The sequence below is a fragment of the Perognathus longimembris genome, chromosome 11, assembly GCF_023159225.1.
Source record: "Perognathus longimembris pacificus isolate PPM17 chromosome 11, ASM2315922v1, whole genome shotgun sequence".
Classification (NCBI taxonomy): Eukaryota; Metazoa; Chordata; class Mammalia; order Rodentia; family Heteromyidae; genus Perognathus; species Perognathus longimembris.
This window is the reverse complement of record NC_063171.1, coordinates 44,530,654-44,547,540: the sequence shown is the minus strand read 5'-3', so window position 1 is coordinate 44,547,540 and position 16,887 is coordinate 44,530,654. Positions and strand designations below refer to the sequence as shown.

Genomic DNA, 16,887 nt, shown 5'->3' with positions numbered 1-16,887 from the left:
CGCTGGTTAACAGAGATAAGAATCTCAAGGACTTTTCTACCTGGGTTAACTTTAAACCAAAATCCTCAGATATCAGACTCCTGCGTAGCTAGAATCACAGGTATAAGCAACAGCATCCAGCAATTTGGGGCCTTTTGATAGAAATGACCCTCCAGTAAGGAAGGAAGATTTGAGTGATATTTCCAAGAGCTAAAACCTGGTATCCGTTTCTAGGAGTTGATGAGTCAAGGAACCGACTCTCCTTGGGGCGTCCAGAAGGAACCAGGCCTGCCACACATTTTAGTCCCCTGTGATGACCTCCAGAAGCACAGGAGCATACGTTTGTGTTGTCTTCAATCGCTGTGTCAATTGATTAAAGTAGTGGTAGGAATCAACACACCTTTTTTTTTTTTACATAAGACTATTTATTCGGGCAGAGTATAAAGTTTAATTGAAAGGCAAGAGGGAGGCATAGAGAGAGAGAGAGAGAGAGAAAAAGGAGGAGGATCAGGAATAGAAGACTTGAGCTCTATGGTGATCCTTTACCAGCTGCAGAGCAACATCCTCATGGGCCTGGAGTCCTTACTCAGCCTAGAGTTTCCGAAAGCATCGCCTGTCTTTACAAGGGGTACTGAGCTGTCCTAGACAATGGGGAGCCTTTTCCAGCCATGGACCTGTAGCACAGCCCAAGACCATCCCACGCAGAAAAAACACAGGTTGGCTTCACTTCACTGTGAGCTGCCGGCAGCAGTAGCAGCGTCTGCCTGCTCTCTAGGAAAGTCATTCCTGGGCAGCTACAAGGATGCTGGATTCATTGCCCAGGGCTATCCAACCGATTTCCACAAACATCAACTTGCTTTCTCAGACATGGAGCTCAGATGTCTGAAATCAAGTTAAAATGCTCCATCCAAGGACTAGGGGATCATCCTTGCTTGTCCCTTTCAGTGCCTGGTGAGTCCGAGGGCTCCTTGCCTTGTGATGGCACAACTCCAGTCTGCCTCCATCTCTACACTGATTTTTCCCTAAGTCTCTGTGAACCAAGTTCCTTCTCCCTTCTTATAAGGACACTAGTTATTGAATGTAAAGGCCACCCTAAATCCAGGATGATTTTGTTTGAAAAGTCCTTAAACAGGCTCATGCCTGTACTCTTACCTACTTTGGAGGCTGAGATCTGAGGATCACAATTCAAAGACGGTCCAGGCAGGAATGCTTGTGAGACTCTTTTTCTCCCTAACCACCAAAAAAGCAGAAAGTGGTAGCATGCTTTCCTCAAGGGCAACACTCAGGCCCTGAGTTCAAGCCCCAGGACTTGCACACACGGAGTCATTAATTCTATCTACAAAACTATTTCCAAATGTAAAAGGAGAAAATGTCAAGAGACACAGAGTAGCAAAGACTCTAAGCAGGCAGGTGGCAAAATATAAGTCAGCCTGCAGTGGAGGGGCAAAAGGAATGAGGTAGACATCCAAGGCCTCAGAAGCCAGGTAACCAACTAGCCTTGAGAACAAAGATAAGGGTACTAAGAATGAGAGGGGGGAACCAGCCACAGCAAACAGGCAGGAGGGAAACGAACAACTGACAGTTGCACCCAGAGGCTTGTTTGAATCTGGATGATAGGGCAGAGCTGAGCTGTTGAAGCAAAAAGCAGTCAAAGATGACTCTGGACCTTCCTGCCTGAGTGTCTGGGAGGAGGGCGTCACCTCCATCAGACAGGAGGCTCTGGGAGGAGGAGCTGCTGAAGTGATCACTTCAGGACACTCCAAGACACTGCTGGAGGTATAGCTGAACACCTAACTGGCTTCTCTCACCTGCGCAGAAGTAGAGGCAGCCCTGGGAGGAGTTGACGAAGACATAATCCCAAAGACAGAGATAGCCCTCCGGGAACAATAGGCAGAGCATTTTATGTCAAAACCAGAGAGGGGGGAAAATGTAATAAAGATATTGGACTCAATAATCTTTGTGTACTTTCTGGCAATAATATTCTGCCGTTCTATTAAATACATAAAGGCAAATGTATAACCAGATCTTCAGGTTACTTTGCTAGGCAGGTACTGTACCAGCTATTGGGATTTTTTTTTGCCAGTCCTGGGCATTGAACTCAGGGCCTGAGCACTGTCCCTGGCTTCTTTTTGCTCAAAGCTAGCACTCTGCCACTTGAGCCACAGCGCCACTTCTGGCCATTTTCTACATATGTGGTACTGCGGAATCGAACCTACGGTTTCATGTAGAGGAGGCAAGCACTCTTGCCACTAGGCCATATTCCCAGCCGCTATTGGGGTTTTCTGAGACAGGGTCTCACCATGTAACCCAGGCTGACCTCCAACTCAGGGTTCTCCTGCCTCACTCCTAAGTGCTGAGATTAAAGATAGGTGCCACCATATCTGGCATAAGCTGCAAATTGTAGACGAATATTTCAGTAAAAGCAGTGTTGGAGTGCACTAGATAATGTTATTCCAACAGTATAAATACCAGCATCTTCTTTTGTAAAAGAGTTTTAATTTGGGGACTGGTTCTGAAACAATATGTCATGCTGGAAGGAAAATGTCAAGTTATTTGAACTGTCTGATCTTCTATTTCCTCCACTGTTAAATAAAAACCATAATATTGACCTGGTAGGATTTGATATTGTGTTTGTAATACAGACATATTGCATGGTCTGGGAATATGCCCTAGTGGTAAAGTGCTCGCCTCGTATACATGAAGCCCTGGGTTCGTTTCCTCAGCACCACATATATAGAAAAAAGCCGGGAGTGACGCTGTGGCTCAAGTGGTAGAGTGCTAGCCTTGAGCAAAAAGAAGGGACAGTGCTCAGGCCCTGAGTCCACGCCCCAGGACTGGCAACAAAAACAAAACAGACATATTGCAGGCATTCGTTTCCTAGATCTTTCCTCTTTTTTTTTTTTTAAGGTAATCTAAATCACAGAAATGTATCTGCCTTCAGCCCATAATCCCTTCATGTTTCTGTTATAGGCAGAATTTTAAAATGGACCCTGGTATCCTTTACTTAATCCCTTCCCTTTGAGTAGAACTAGACCCTAGAACTGGCTGTTAATCAAGAAAATGGGACAAAGCCCGGCTCCAGTGGCTCACGCATATAATCCTAGCTACTCAGAAGGCTGAGATCCAAGAGACTGTCATCTCCAATAAAACACTCAGAAAAGGCTAGTCGTGGAGCTGTGGCTCGAGTGGTAGAGCAGGTCTAGCCTTGAGCAGAAATTCATGGCAAGTGCCCAAGAACTGGCAAGGAAAAAAAAGGAAAGAAAAGAAAATGGGACAAAGGTGAAAGTATTTTGTCACTACAATTTAGAACCATAATCTGGGTGCTAGTGGCTCAGGACCCTAGTCTAACTTCTGTAACAAGTATTGAGATTTGAAAAGCAAAAAGGAAATTGGGCTGAGAATGTGGCTTAGCCATTGAGTGGTTGCCTAGCATGCACAAAGCCCTGGGCTCAATTCCTCAACACCACATAAACAGAAAAGGCTGGAAGTGGCCCAATGGCTCAAGAGGTAGAGTGCTAGCCTTGAGCAAAAAGAAGCCAGGGATAGGGCCTGAGTCCGAGCCCGGTACTGGCAAAAATAAATAAATAAGGAAATCGGTGAACACTTAAAAATAACCCAACTGTCTGTCAACAGGTAAATGAGTTACCAATTGCATTGCAGCTATACAATACAATGCTAGATGGAAAGTATTAAGTGGCCTTATGTTTATTTATTTATTTTTTCCCGCCCTGGGGCTTGGACTCAGGACCTAAGCACTGTCCTTGGCTTCTTTTGCTCAAGGCTAGCATTCTGACACTTGAGCCACAGTGCCATTCTGGCCATTTTCTGTATATGTGGTGCTGGGGAATCGAACCCAGGGCTTCATGTATACAAGGCAAGCACTCTTTGCCACTAGGCCATATCCCCAGCCCTAGATAGAAAGTATTCATATATACTAGGCTGAGGGGTGTGGTTCATTGGTAGAGTGTTTGCTGAGCTGATACAAGGCCCTGCTTCAATGCCATACAAAAACTGTGTTTATTTGTGTGTGCAATATGTATATAATGATATGTACAACAATATGAATGAATCGCAAAGTAATTATGCTCAGTTAAATAATTACAAAGAATACATAGTCCAGCATTCTTTAGTATGTTCTTAGTATTCTATCAAGTTCTTTAGTATTTATAATATATATAGTTATAAAGTTCTACTTATATAAAATTTTAGGAAATGCAAACTACAATTACAAAAAAGAAATCAGACATTGCCTGAAAACTTAGTGAAGGGGGTTCCGAAGGAAGAATTATTGGAGAGGCACTAAGAAATACTGGAGTTCCTTGTTTTTATTGTAGTGTATATGCATGTGTGTGTGCCTTATTGTATACCAATTATACATAAGTAAATTGGTTTGGTTTTTAATTACATGGAGAAATGGGAAAGAAGAGATAGCATTTAAGCTGGACCCTGAAAAAGATGGCCTTGGGCTAAAGGAAAGCTTTGGCTGTGCCAAGAGGGCAAATTCCGCCCAGTCTCAAGGCAAAGATTATGGACTTAGGGGGGTGGAAAGTTAACCATTTGACTAGAGCAGAAAACCTGTAAAATGGAGTTCTTATTCTCTGGATCATGTAGGAATAAAGGCAGGAACAGAAAGAAAAAAAAAAAAACAAGGAGAAAAAGGTTATTGCAAAGTAAAAGAAGAAAGGCCACCCAGAATAGAACTGCAGCACAGCTCTTGAGGGTAGGGGGTTGTCTCCTTTTATCTCCTCTAGTTGATTCCATCCTGAGGACCCTCAATGTCAGTTTGATTTAGAGGAAGGGGCTCAAGGAGACAGGAATGGTTTGGGTGATTTTCCAGGAACTGGACCCTGGGCAGGAAAGGGTGAGTATCCCGAAGTGCTGCTAGGCAAGTAGTCTTGAGTCTCCCAGCTGGCTTCTAAGTGGGGGAGTGGGGGGAGCCCTTGAGGATGCTGATTGAGCCCTGGGGGATGGGTTGCAGCACAGCTGCTGTATCACAGGCACTGAGTGCAGCTTTTTCCATCAAAAAAGGAGACTGTGGAAGGGCTTTGAGTAATTCTAGCTACTCAGGAGGCTGAGATCTGAGGATCAAAGTTTGAAGCCATCCATCCTAGGCAGGAAAAATCTGAGATTCATCTCCAATTAGACACAAAAAGCTGGAAGCCCAGGTGTGGCTCAAGTGGTAGAGAGCTAGTCTTGAGTGAAAGAGCCCTGAACAGCACCCAGACCTGTAATTTAGGCCACACACACACACACACACACACACACACACACACACACACACACACCCCTACCTAATTGTCCTCATATGAGATACAAAAAGGACAATTACTTTGTTACATGTTGGCTTCAGGGCCAGTGGACCAACCAACCACATAGTTTCTTTCAAAATCATCTCTAAGAGAGAGAGAGAGAATTAGCTCCCTAGTCCAGCCTATTTTGCAGACTGAAAAACAAATGAGGTGATGATTGTAATTTAAAAGCTTGTGACTGTAATTTAAAAGCTTGTCTGGGTAGAGAATAGAAAGCCAAGATGAGGGGAAGGTATAAAAGTTCTTTCCAATGGCCAACATTCTGAGTTTAATTAAAATACAAGAAGGGGGGGGGGGAGATATCCTAAATTCTAAACTAGAAAAGCATAAAGGAAGGACCTACTATGAACCATGTCTTCCTTAGGGGGGGGAAAAAATCAATACAGCTCCCCCCCCAACCTCCTGCAAAGAGGTGATTGCGGGCAGATTTTGGGAAGTAGCCCCAGAACAATTTCCATTTTTGTGTGTCTTAGCCCCTATATATTTGAACAGCACTCCTCAACCCGTGGAAGCAATTATGGAAGAAGTGGGCAGAAAAATTAATTCGGTAAATGTTAATTTTGTATCATTTGTCCACTCATTGGCACTGAAGATAGAGCAAAACAATCCAACAAAGCCTTGAAAAGGCTTGACCAGAAAAACCATGAGGAAGGAGAGAGCAAATAAACCACTTTTCAGACAGCTGCTAGAAAGACAACAGAAAACAAGCCGCGAATTCACCTAGTGGAAGGCTTGGAGAGGTCTCTCGGCCTTTTGACCAGTGCTTTGCAATCCTCTGGCGCCACAGCGTTCCAGAACATGAAGTTCAAAAGTCATCACAAAGAAATGAGAATGTCAACGTCCCCAAGAGCAGTAACCAGCCCACCACCGACGCGCAGGCCCATCAGAACAGGGCTGGCACCCAGCTGAGCGAGCTCGGCCCTAAGAATCCAGCACCGCAGGCCAGCCCAGCTGGACAATCGCAGGAGCCCAGTGGGCACTAACCGACAGCCAAGCTTTAGTTGCACTGGGCTGCCCCGCAGTCTCACTGGATTCTATTTGTCCCAGGCTCCCCTTCAACCGTGGCCAAAGAACCCAGCGATCTCGTTTGACGGTGATAAAATCTACCCCAACAAAGCCTCCTGGACACGTCTTGAGATGGCGAAGGGGAAGGAGAGAGAGGAGGAGACACCGCATCCAAGAGTCTGACAAGAAAGCTAAGCAGCACAAAAAAATAAACACTCCCCCTGGATTAAAAGGCAGATGCAGTCACGCGCCTGGGGATTTAAAATTTCTTCGAATGTGAAAAGCTCATTAAGCCATCATCAGGCAGGACCTTAAGACGATACCAACTTCTCAACACGCACGTACGGAGATGCAATACAAATGAATAAAGCTCTTTTCTGGTGATTAGGTGGGTGGCTCTGAAAAGAGCCTTTAGAGAAGAAGCGGCTGGCGAGCGCCGGGCCCCGGCGCGCTCATTTGGAGCTGGTGTACTTGGTGACGGCCTTGGTGCCCTCGGACACGGCGTGCTTGGCCAGCTCCCCGGGCAGCAGCAGGCGCACGGCCGTCTGGATCTCCCGCGACGTGATGGTCGAGCGCTTGTTGTAGTGCGCCAGGCGGGACGCCTCGCCCGCGATGCGCTCGAAGATGTCGTTCACGAACGAGTTCATGATGCCCATGGCCTTGGACGAGATGCCCGTGTCGGGGTGCACCTGCTTCAGCACCTTGTACACGTAGATGGAGTAGCTCTCCTTGCGGCTGCGCTTGCGCTTCTTGCCGTCCTTCTTTTGCGCCTTGGTGACAGCTTTTTTGGACCCCTTCTTGGGCGCCGGAGCGGACTTGGCCGGCTCAGGCATAGTTTGGAAGCAAACAAAACCACTAACACCGGTTAGCAGAGAAAAGGGGTAAGGAGAAGGGCGGGCTTGATCCTTTTATAACTACCTTATGTAAATCAGGCTTCAAAAAGTGCTTCCTTTCTATTGGTCGCTGTAGAAACGTTGCTCCCCCGCCCCACAGGCTTACGTAACAAGAACGAGTCGACTTTATTGGCCGTTTCTGGAATCCTATCGGGACCAATGAAAAGCCGGTTCCTAACCCCACCCCTGGGAAAGCTTATAAAGGCTTGGCTTCCTCTAAATCCTATTTTGTTGCAAATTGTGAGCTGTCGTTTTTTCAGTTGTTGATCTCAGGCCATGTCTGGTAGGGGCAAGCAAGGCGGCAAGGCGCGCGCCAAGGCCAAGTCGCGGTCTTCCCGCGCCGGCCTGCAGTTCCCGGTGGGGCGTGTGCACCGCCTGCTGCGCAAGGGCAACTACGCGGAGCGGGTGGGGGCCGGTGCGCCGGTGTACATGGCGGCCGTGCTGGAGTACCTGACGGCCGAGATCCTGGAGCTGGCGGGCAACGCGGCCCGCGACAACAAGAAGACGCGCATCATCCCCCGCCACCTGCAGTTGGCCATCCGCAACGACGAGGAGCTCAACAAGCTGCTGGGCAAGGTGACCATCGCCCAGGGCGGCGTGCTGCCCAACATCCAGGCCGTTCTGTTACCAAAGAAAACTGAAAGCCATAAGGCCAAAAGCAAATGATCCTGATGACAGGATAAACCAAAGACCACCAAAGGCTCTTTTTAGAGCCACCCAACTCTTCAAATAAAGAGCTAATATGCTATCTTGTGGTCAGCCCTTCACTCGATACTTTGGTGGCTCTTAAAAGAGCCTTTTGAGTAAATGGAGGTAATGCCAAGCCTGATTACTTGTTCTTGCCCGGCTTGTGGCTCTCCGTTTTCTTAGGCAACAGGACCGCCTGGATATTGGGCAACACTCCGCCCTGAGCAATGGTGACACCTCCGAGTAACTTGTTGAGTTCTTCGTCGTTTCTTACTGCTAGCTGCAGGTGGCGGGGGATGATGCGCGTCTTCTTGTTGTCGCGGGCCGCGTTGCCTGCCAGCTCCAGGATCTCGGCCGTCAGGTACTCCAGCACGGCCGCCATGTACACCGGCGCGCCGGCCCCCACCCGCTCCGCGTAGTTGCCCTTGCGCAGCAGGCGGTGCACACGCCCCACCGGGAACTGCAGGCCGGCGCGGGAAGACCGCGACTTGGCCTTGGCGCGCGCCTTGCCGCCTTGCTTCCCGCGCCCTGACATTACAGCAAAAAAAAAAAAAAAGAAAAGAAAAAATGCTGTGACAGCTTTTTCCAAGGAGAACGATGTGCAAAGGGGGGACCAATTTGATGTAATTTATAAGAGCTACTAGGAGGGGTGAAGGGAAGCAGTCTAATTGGCTAGAAGGGGAGGAGGGTAAGCCAATAGAAAAGCAGAAAGCTGACCCCTGGTTTGCAGTACCAGGAAATGACACGTCTTAAAGGTTCTCACCAATCGCTGAAAGCCACCTTAAAGCCCCTCATTTGCATGGAGGATGCTTAAAGAGAAACGGGGGTCTTTTAAAACAACACTTTAACCGAGTGTCAGTTTGCAGTCCCTCAGAAGGGTACTTTTTCCCCAGCTTAAAGCTGGATAATTCAATGAAGGTCCATAAAGAAGGCCTCAAGTAGCTGGATGATCATCGAAGGCATGGGTTCTGCAGTTGGTTATTTCCTTGAGCACTAAATTACTCTGCAGATCTCACCTTTTCTGTCAAATCACAGCCAGATCGCACACGCATACACACGCATACACACACACACACACACACACACACACACACACACACAGGCGGAGAGATTATCTACCCTAAATTGAATAGCTGGCTCCGCCGCTCCCCCACCTTCTGGTGCTCTTGGGAATGGTTGGATCTACAGCTAGAAGTGACTTTCCATCGTCTTCAACCTCCAGGAGGCGCCTGCTACCGCCTTATGAGCTCCCTTGACTTTTAAAATGTCCCCCTCCGTTTTTCTCGCCTGTGTTTAACACGGCTATTAATATGCCCACCCCTAAATCCGTGAAGCCAGCTGAACTCTGGCCCTCCATCCTCACCTCTTCACTCCTCCCTAGGGATCTTACAAAATCCAATTTGTTAACTGCTAGTTGGATGCTTCCAGCATGTCTACCTACAAGCTTCTTAAGCATCCCAATGCAAACAACCCTCCACCCTCTTCTCTATTTTCAATCCATGATTAGCACCAGCAAATTTCCAGATAGCAAAGCCAGAAGCTACTAAACTAGTTACTCAACATACTTTGTCAGCTTCTCATCCCTTCCTCAGATTTTAGCACCAGCCCTAAAGGTGGGGGGATTTTGCCTTCAGGTTCTAGTGGCTTGTAGGACCCCTTTTCTCTGCTAACCGGTGTTAGTGGTTTTGTTTGCTTCCAAACTATGCCTGAGCCGGCCAAGTCCGCTCTTTTCTGGTGATTAGGTGGGTGGCTCTGAAAAGAGCCTTTAGAGAAGAAGCGGCTGGCGAGCGCCGGGCCCCGGCGCGCTCATTTGGAGCTGGTGTACTTGGTGACGGCCTTGGTGCCCTCGGTGCAGCATTTGAGTCTCAGATTTGTCTGCCCTGGCTTGCTTTGAACCTTGATCTTCAGATCTCAGCTTCCTGAGTAGCTAGGATTACAGGTACGAGCCTGGGGCACCAGGGCTCCAAAGAGATTTAAGGGAGAGGGTGTGCACATGATCTGCAAGTGGAAGTGTGGTTCAAATGACAAAGGGCCAGCTTTGAGAGGAATAAGAGGGAGGAGCTTAAGCACAAGTCCTTGAATTCAAGTTCTACACACACGTACACATACACACACACGTACACCCCTCTGGAAATTTCTTATGTTTCTGCCTCCTCAAAGTCTCAACCATAGGTGTTCCACATTCCCCACACTATTTTTAGCCTTGCCTTAGCTACCTTGTAGGGACAGAAAGTCGAATGCTTCTAGCGAAAAGAATAGGATTAAAGTATATTCTTTGAGTTGTTTTAGTTAATTTTAGCTATTTATAGAAATTAGTTCTGTCCTCTAGTCTCCCTGTACTCTATTTCAGTACCCTGTGATATGAAAAGGGATAAAAAGAAAAGAGATTATATTGAATTTACAATTTGATAAGTCTTATCTATGGTGGGGCCTACCTACTGAAGAGATATAACTGTCTGCCTCACAGATAAATTAAGTCTTATCTATGGTGGGGCCTACCTACTGAAGAGATATAACTGTCTGCCTCACAGATAAATGGAGAATACTAGGGATTGAAGCACTAGATAAAGATATCACAGCCACCAGTTACCAGAGTCTCACAACTGTAATCCTAGCTACTCTGGAGGCTGAGATGGGAGGATCTAAGATCTAGAGGTTGTGGCACAGTTCCAAGTCAGCCAGGGCAAGGAAAGTCCATGAAACTCTTACCTCCAGAAAACCTGAAGTGACACTGTGGCTAAAAGAGCAAAAAGGCAGCCAGACCTTTAGTTCAAGCCCCACGACCAACAACAACAACAACAACAAAAAAAAAAAACAGCCATTTATTAACCCAAACCCAAATAATATGTTCTTCACTGCTTCATTCATATTCTTTCACTAACTGGATGTTGGGTTTAATGAAGTCACTTAAGTTCCCCCAGCCTTCCTTGCTTCCCACTTAAATGAAGAGAGTGTTAAAGTTAATATCTTGGATTCCATGCAAAGCCATGTCTACATAGACCAATATCCATCAGCTTCAGTTACTGTCTGTTGCTCCCCAGAGCTTCCTTTCAAGGATTTTTACCAGAGCTATTAGAAGTATGCACCATCACAAACAGGCTGCATCTTATTTCCTTTGATACCTGTGTGATTGTTCACTAGAGGCAACTGAGTTCCTTCCCAGGCAGTTTAATTAAACAAGCATTTATTTTGCACTCTAGCTCCTTTCCACCATTCCAACTATAGTCTTCTCCCTTCTCCTCCACCTCTCCCATTACTACTAAGCCCCATACTGCACTGCGAGTCATTCATGAGGAGAGAGGCCTTTCCTCCACTTCCTGAAGCTTAGGGATGCTAGGCTCCATCCTTCTTTTGACCAGACAAATTTCTCTCATCTCCCAGTTTCAGTTCAAATACAACTCCCTTCGTGAAGCCTTCCTCACTTCCACACAAAAAGCCTCTGTGTGCCCTCATTGTGGCGCTATCTGTTACTCTTGTGGGGTTTTTCTGTTTGATTGGTCGGTTCGGTTTGGTTTAGTTTGGTTTTGTGCTGTTACGGGGGCTTGAACTCAGGGCCTGGACACCGTCCCTTAGCTTTATGACTCAAGACTGTAGCTCTACCACTTGAGCCACACTTCCACTTCCCCTACTCTGTTTTAATATTAGCCTTACCTTCTTTCTGCAACCACTCAGGGGAGAGACCCCATGTCTTCATGTTTGAATATACTGAATCCTTCTACCAAGCTTTTAATACAACACTTCATCCTAGATTAGCTCCTGGACCAGAATGTTTTAATTATATTTTATTGTGGTTCCTACTTGTAGCTTTTATACTTTTTGAGCTAGGTGAATATACCTGGTCATGTGAGTGTGACAACTCCTAATCAATGTTTCTGGATGGATAAAATGGATGAGGCCTACCAGGAACCCAGATTACTTTCTGGACCTCCTTTTAACCAAATATGCCTTTAATTCTTTCTGTATCCACACATTCATAAACAAGTACTATTTTAGTGGTGGTGGTGGTGGTGGTGGTCAGGGGCTTGGGCCTGGGCACTGTCCCTGAACGCTTCAGCTCAAGGCTAGCTAGCGCTCTACCACTTGAGCCACAGCGCCATTTCCGGTTTTCTGGTGGTTAATTGAAGAGTCTCACAGACTTTCCTGTCTGGCTGGCTTTCAACCTGGATGCTCAGATCTCTCACTCAGATCTCAGACTTGAGTATCAAGGATTACAGGCGCCATCAGCGCCCCTGGAGTACTATTTTTAACATTTGAATGAAGAAAGCAGATTTAGACAGCCCCTCTAATCTAATCTTACAACTAATCTAATACTACTCATAACTAATCTATTTTTAACATTTGAATGGAGAAAGCAGATTTAGACAGCCCCTCTGATCTTATATTCTAACACTAATCTTATAACTAATCTTATGACTTAACTTTTAAAAGTTGATGAGATAAGGGCTTGTCAGGAACTCTGAAACTGAGCTGTAACTTCTAGAAAGGGTTAAGAGGTTGGAACGCCACCTCAGATTGAGACAAAAGAAGATGAACATTTGCTTTACAGTTACCATTTCTCTCTGCCCCCTAATAAGCAATAAGGGAGTCAACTATCATTATGTACACAAGCTCTGCCTCATGTCAATGACTGTAACAACAAAATCATTGAAACCTTGTTTTTTGCACCTATGGTAAATAAGCTTGCTTATGGGAACTGGGATTCTTGTGTGAGTCCCCTCGACCCTGCTTGCTCCCCTCTTTTTGTATCTATCCTCATTTCTTCGGCTCCCGTATTCCATCAAACTATTCCAGGTTGCAAAGAGCAACAAGAGTTTATCCACTTTTTCAGTTTATTTCCTGGCTTTAACTTCTGAATCTTGCCCTTTCTATATTAAAAGTAATACAATTTCCCGATATCATTATCTATGCATCGTGCCTCATGTAACATACATATTAGAAACGTGAAAGTTAGTAGTTAGTAGGTGTTGCTTCTACTAGTCAAATTTTTGGTGGGTTTAAATTTTGTTTTTGTTTGTTTTTGGTTTGTTTTACAGGAGAATAACAGGTTTGAGCACTTGCTTATAACGCATTCTACTATTTAACTTGTGCCCCCAGCCTGTTTTTTATTATTGGGTAGGTTCTTCCATTCTTTACTGACCTTGGACTTTAATCCTCCTTCTTACACATCTCAACTGGCTAGTATCACAGCCCAGCTCTACAAAGCCCAGCTTAAGTGTTGTGGTGGGAACTTGGTAAATCTGCCCCCAGGCTGTGATCCAGGATTAATCTAATCTATGCTAGAGTAAGATGGGCTTTGTAGGTGTGTGAACCACCACACCCAGCCCACTTAAATTTTAGAAAATGATAACTTGGGGGAAATATTTAGTAGATATATATGTTGTGCCAAGTCGCAAGACCACCACCAAGAAGACCACCGAGACTCAGACATTCCCAAATGCAATAGCAAGGCAAGACTTTATTTAAGCGAGCTACAACTCGGGCCTCGTCGTACCCACCAACACAGCAGAGGTTAGGAGGAAGCCCCGAGCTGTGATTACACAGGGCTTATAAAGGCAAAGAACAAGGTTACAACAATCAGGTGTTCAAGCAAGCAATATTAGGACACAGGTACAAATCTGATTGGCTCAGGGTTCGATTCTAAAATGGGGTTCACGTGGTAAAATGGGGCTCACGTGGTAAAATGGGGTTCACGTGGTAAAGGGGGGCCTGACTTCAAAGTCTGGCACTTCATATAAACATGTAAAATATTAAGAGCACCAAATAAATTTTAAAATTGTGTTATCTTGGGGAAAATCTCATCTTGGTTACATCTTTGCTTAAAACTTTCATTAGCTTCCCACTGGTCCTAATAAAGACAAAATCACAGAACAAAACCACAGCCTAACACAGTCTGGCCCCTAGTTCTCCTGGCTACTACCCACTGACTCTCTACATCACAGTCTCCTAGACTCCAACCATACATAACTATACCCCGACATTCCAGAAAAAACTAAGGGTAGGTGCACAGGTAGTCACGAGCAGGAACCAAAACAATGCTACCAGAGTCCATTCACCTTCACTGAGGTGAAATTATTAAAACCCAGATGGGCCAGGTGCCTGTGGCTCACACTGTGTAATCCTAGCTACTCAGGAGGCTGAGAACTGAGGATCGAGGTTCAAAGCCAGCCTGGCCAGGAAAGGCCGAGAAACTTATCTCCAATTGTTGTGCCAAGTCATGAGACCACCACCAAGAAGACCACCAAGACTCAGACATTCCGAAATGCAATAGCAAGGCAAGACTTTATTCAGGCGGGCCGCGGCCCGGGCCTTGTCCAACCCACCGACACAGTGGAGGTTAGGAGGCAGCCCAGAGCTACGATTACACAGGGCTTATAAAGGCAAAAGACAAAGTTACAGCAATCAGGTGTTTAAGCAAGCAAGATTACGGGCACAAATCTGATTGGCTCAGGGCTCGAGGCATTCTAGGGGCAGTTAGAGTTAAGCATTTCCAGCGGTTAGAGTTCTCGACCGGCTGGGCCCTAATAAGCTTGTCCTGGGTTTGCTCACAGGGCCTGCTTATCTCAGGTTCACGTGGTATAGTGGGGTTTGCATGGTAAAGGGGGGCCTGACTTCAAAGTCTGGCACTTCATTTCCCCCCTTCTGATAGGTAACTCGAGAACCAATCGTGGTTCTCCTTGCTTAGTCTGATTCTGACTGACAATCGGTAGGGATAGATTGGTATTGTGCCTGCAATACCATAAAAACTCATAACAAATGCAACAGATAAAAACAGTTTTACACTGAAGCCCCAATTCTGACCCTATTTATATTATAGCCAATTTGATTACATACCAACTTTACAATTTGTTACATACTCACTTTAGGGATTGTCTTTCTCACTTTTAACATGCCAAAACCTTTTAATATAAAGGAAACATTTTTGTTTTCTCTCTAAACTCTATCCTTATATAGTTTTATAATCTGTGTCTTATAAAATTTGACATATCCCCACTCACACCATCTTTTACTTCCTTACACCATCAGTGAATTACTGGAACATTCTGTGACAATTTACTTTTTAAATCCCTTTCTTATCCAGAGGAAACCCTTTCTCTATCCCTTTCTCCAAGGCTTTCTATACTAACCTTCCTCTTTACATTTCCTGGGGCTTCTTTGCTGCTAGAGTTTTAAACTGTCTACATTTCCCGGTTTATCTCAGTTACATCAAGGCAATTTACTGTGACTCCACGCACAGGCTGCTCCTAAGAAGCCAGACCAGAGTCAACTATCATAAGCCAACTATTCTATATCTATATTTTATATCTATATTCTATATCTATATTCTATATCATGAGTCAACTATTCTAGAGTATATTTCTCCAGTTTCCAGTTCCTCCAAGTGCCTAAGGTTGGCCAGTGGCATCTGCAAGATCCACCCCCAGGAGGGCTCCATGAAGATGCCCCCAACAGTTTAAATCTCTGTCCAGTTACCTTGGTACCCGGCACACCTGATGGCAGTTACCTCCCTCTCTTCTCTGAGGTCACACCCTAATCCATCTGGACATATTTTAATACTCTTGGACATACCTTCACCCCAGGCATTGCCTGGAAGTGACTCTCCAGCCTGTCATACATGCTTTGAATTTAGCAGCAGGCCAGTCTGCTTGAAAATTTCTTACAATAAGTTTTAGCAGATCCAAAACACTTTCCAGCAGAAATCAGCTGCGAGTGATGAGTCTCATCTGAAGATGTAGATTCTTCCAGATGACTGTTGACTCTCTCCTTGATCCTCACTCAAATGCAATGGGCAGGGGCCGTGGTATCAGGCAGCAGTGGCTCCCAGTGGTTCCAGTAGAATGTCACACCTTCTGGGTTACCTGCAACTTTCTCCATAGACTGGTTAGAGAAGCTTAACCTAAGTTAACCTAAAGCCTAACTTTAGTCAAATTTCCTAGTATTTTCCTGATTCCTTCTTAAGCACACTAGCTTTTGCAGGCTGGCACATTACTGAAAGTCAAGACAGCTTTAGGCAATCAATGGCCCTTGGGTCATTTTGCCAGGGAAAAATCAGATATTTCCAATAAGGCTAGGATTTTTTTTTTCTTTAACCAACGTAGGCGGCTTGGCCTATAACCATTTCTCACAGGTGCAGTCTAACCTGTTACCTCTGTTTTCCATGCCTCTAGTTTATCCTGCCTCATCTTCCCAAAAACAACTCTGGTCCCTTGGTCCTAAAAGGGGAGGCTGATGGGCAAAGATCATCCATCTTCTATAACTTCTTCAGGCTGACTCAGGGGCGTTGACCTTACCTAGCCAGGAACCTATAACCTTAGTCTACTTTACCAAGGGGCTGCAGGATCAGATGTCCATTAGGAGCTTTACTCCAAACTGGAAATTACATTCAACATTTTAACTTTCAACTATACAGACTTCTTTTGGGGCTACCTCAGTGTAGCCTTTTAACATTCTAGTTTGTAAAAGCTTTTTCCTGACTGGCTGGGGAACTGATCTCTGATGACTTAACAGATCTCAGTAAGAACACAATCTCAGGTCTCTTTCCTGAACAGATGTATCAGCTTAAAATTCTCACTGCCAGTCAGGGCTTTGAGTAGATGTGGAGGGTTGGGATTTTAAACTCTCCTCTCATTTGACAAACTTACCCTGACTACCCGCTATCACAGATGACTGGCAAGTTCCTGCCCAGTAGACAGACATGGGCATTAGAAAGGCATGCTTACGAACAATTCTTCTAGGACTTCCTGGCTTTGATTAACTTTTGAAAGGCCAAACAGGAGTGACTCTAGGATTTGACACCATCTCTGCCATCCAAGCAGTGGCTTACTGCCTCTGGATGCTCCATCACTTTTGTCCCAGGAGGAGTGACTTTTCACTGGACTTGGACTTGGGCCTGAGCGCTGTCCCTCAGCTCTCCAACTCAAGACTAGCACCCTACCACTTTTGAGCTCCACACAACTCCGTTCCCAGCACTCTGCTGGCTGATTAGAGACAAGTCTCTCACAGGGACCTTTCTCTGC

General features: G+C 45.7%; 3 protein-coding genes across 3 annotated transcripts; 1 reads left to right on the top strand and 2 right to left on the bottom strand.

The window, feature by feature from the left end:
* Positions 1 to 6,613: 6,613 nt before the first annotated feature.
* Positions 6,614 to 7,169, bottom strand: LOC125360078 (histone H2B type 2-E). The gene has a single exon (XM_048358065.1). The coding sequence runs from the start codon at positions 7,124 to 7,126 to the stop codon at positions 6,746 to 6,748; it is 381 nt and encodes a 126-aa protein (XP_048214022.1). The 5' UTR covers positions 7,127 to 7,169; the 3' UTR covers positions 6,614 to 6,745.
* Positions 7,170 to 7,303: 134 nt separating this feature from the next.
* On the top strand, positions 7,304 to 8,117 carry LOC125360076 (histone H2A type 2-C). Its single transcript, XM_048358063.1, has one exon. It carries the CDS (start codon positions 7,463 to 7,465, stop codon positions 7,850 to 7,852), a length of 390 nt encoding a protein of 129 aa, XP_048214020.1. The 5' UTR covers positions 7,304 to 7,462; the 3' UTR covers positions 7,853 to 8,117.
* LOC125360075 (histone H2A type 2-B) lies at positions 8,016 to 8,496 on the bottom strand. Its single transcript, XM_048358062.1, has one exon. The coding sequence runs from the start codon at positions 8,406 to 8,408 to the stop codon at positions 8,016 to 8,018; it is 393 nt and encodes a 130-aa protein (XP_048214019.1). The 5' UTR covers positions 8,409 to 8,496.
* Between the last annotated feature and the right edge of the window lie 8,391 nt (positions 8,497 to 16,887).

Coding starts and splice junctions, on each gene's coding strand:
- LOC125360075 (XM_048358062.1), bottom strand. CDS start 8,408: ATGTCAGGGCGCGGGAAGCAAGGCGGCAAGGCGCGCGCCAAGGCCAAG.
- LOC125360078 (XM_048358065.1), bottom strand. CDS start 7,126: ATGCCTGAGCCGGCCAAGTCCGCTCCGGCGCCCAAGAAGGGGTCCAAA.
- LOC125360076 (XM_048358063.1), top strand. CDS start 7,463: ATGTCTGGTAGGGGCAAGCAAGGCGGCAAGGCGCGCGCCAAGGCCAAG.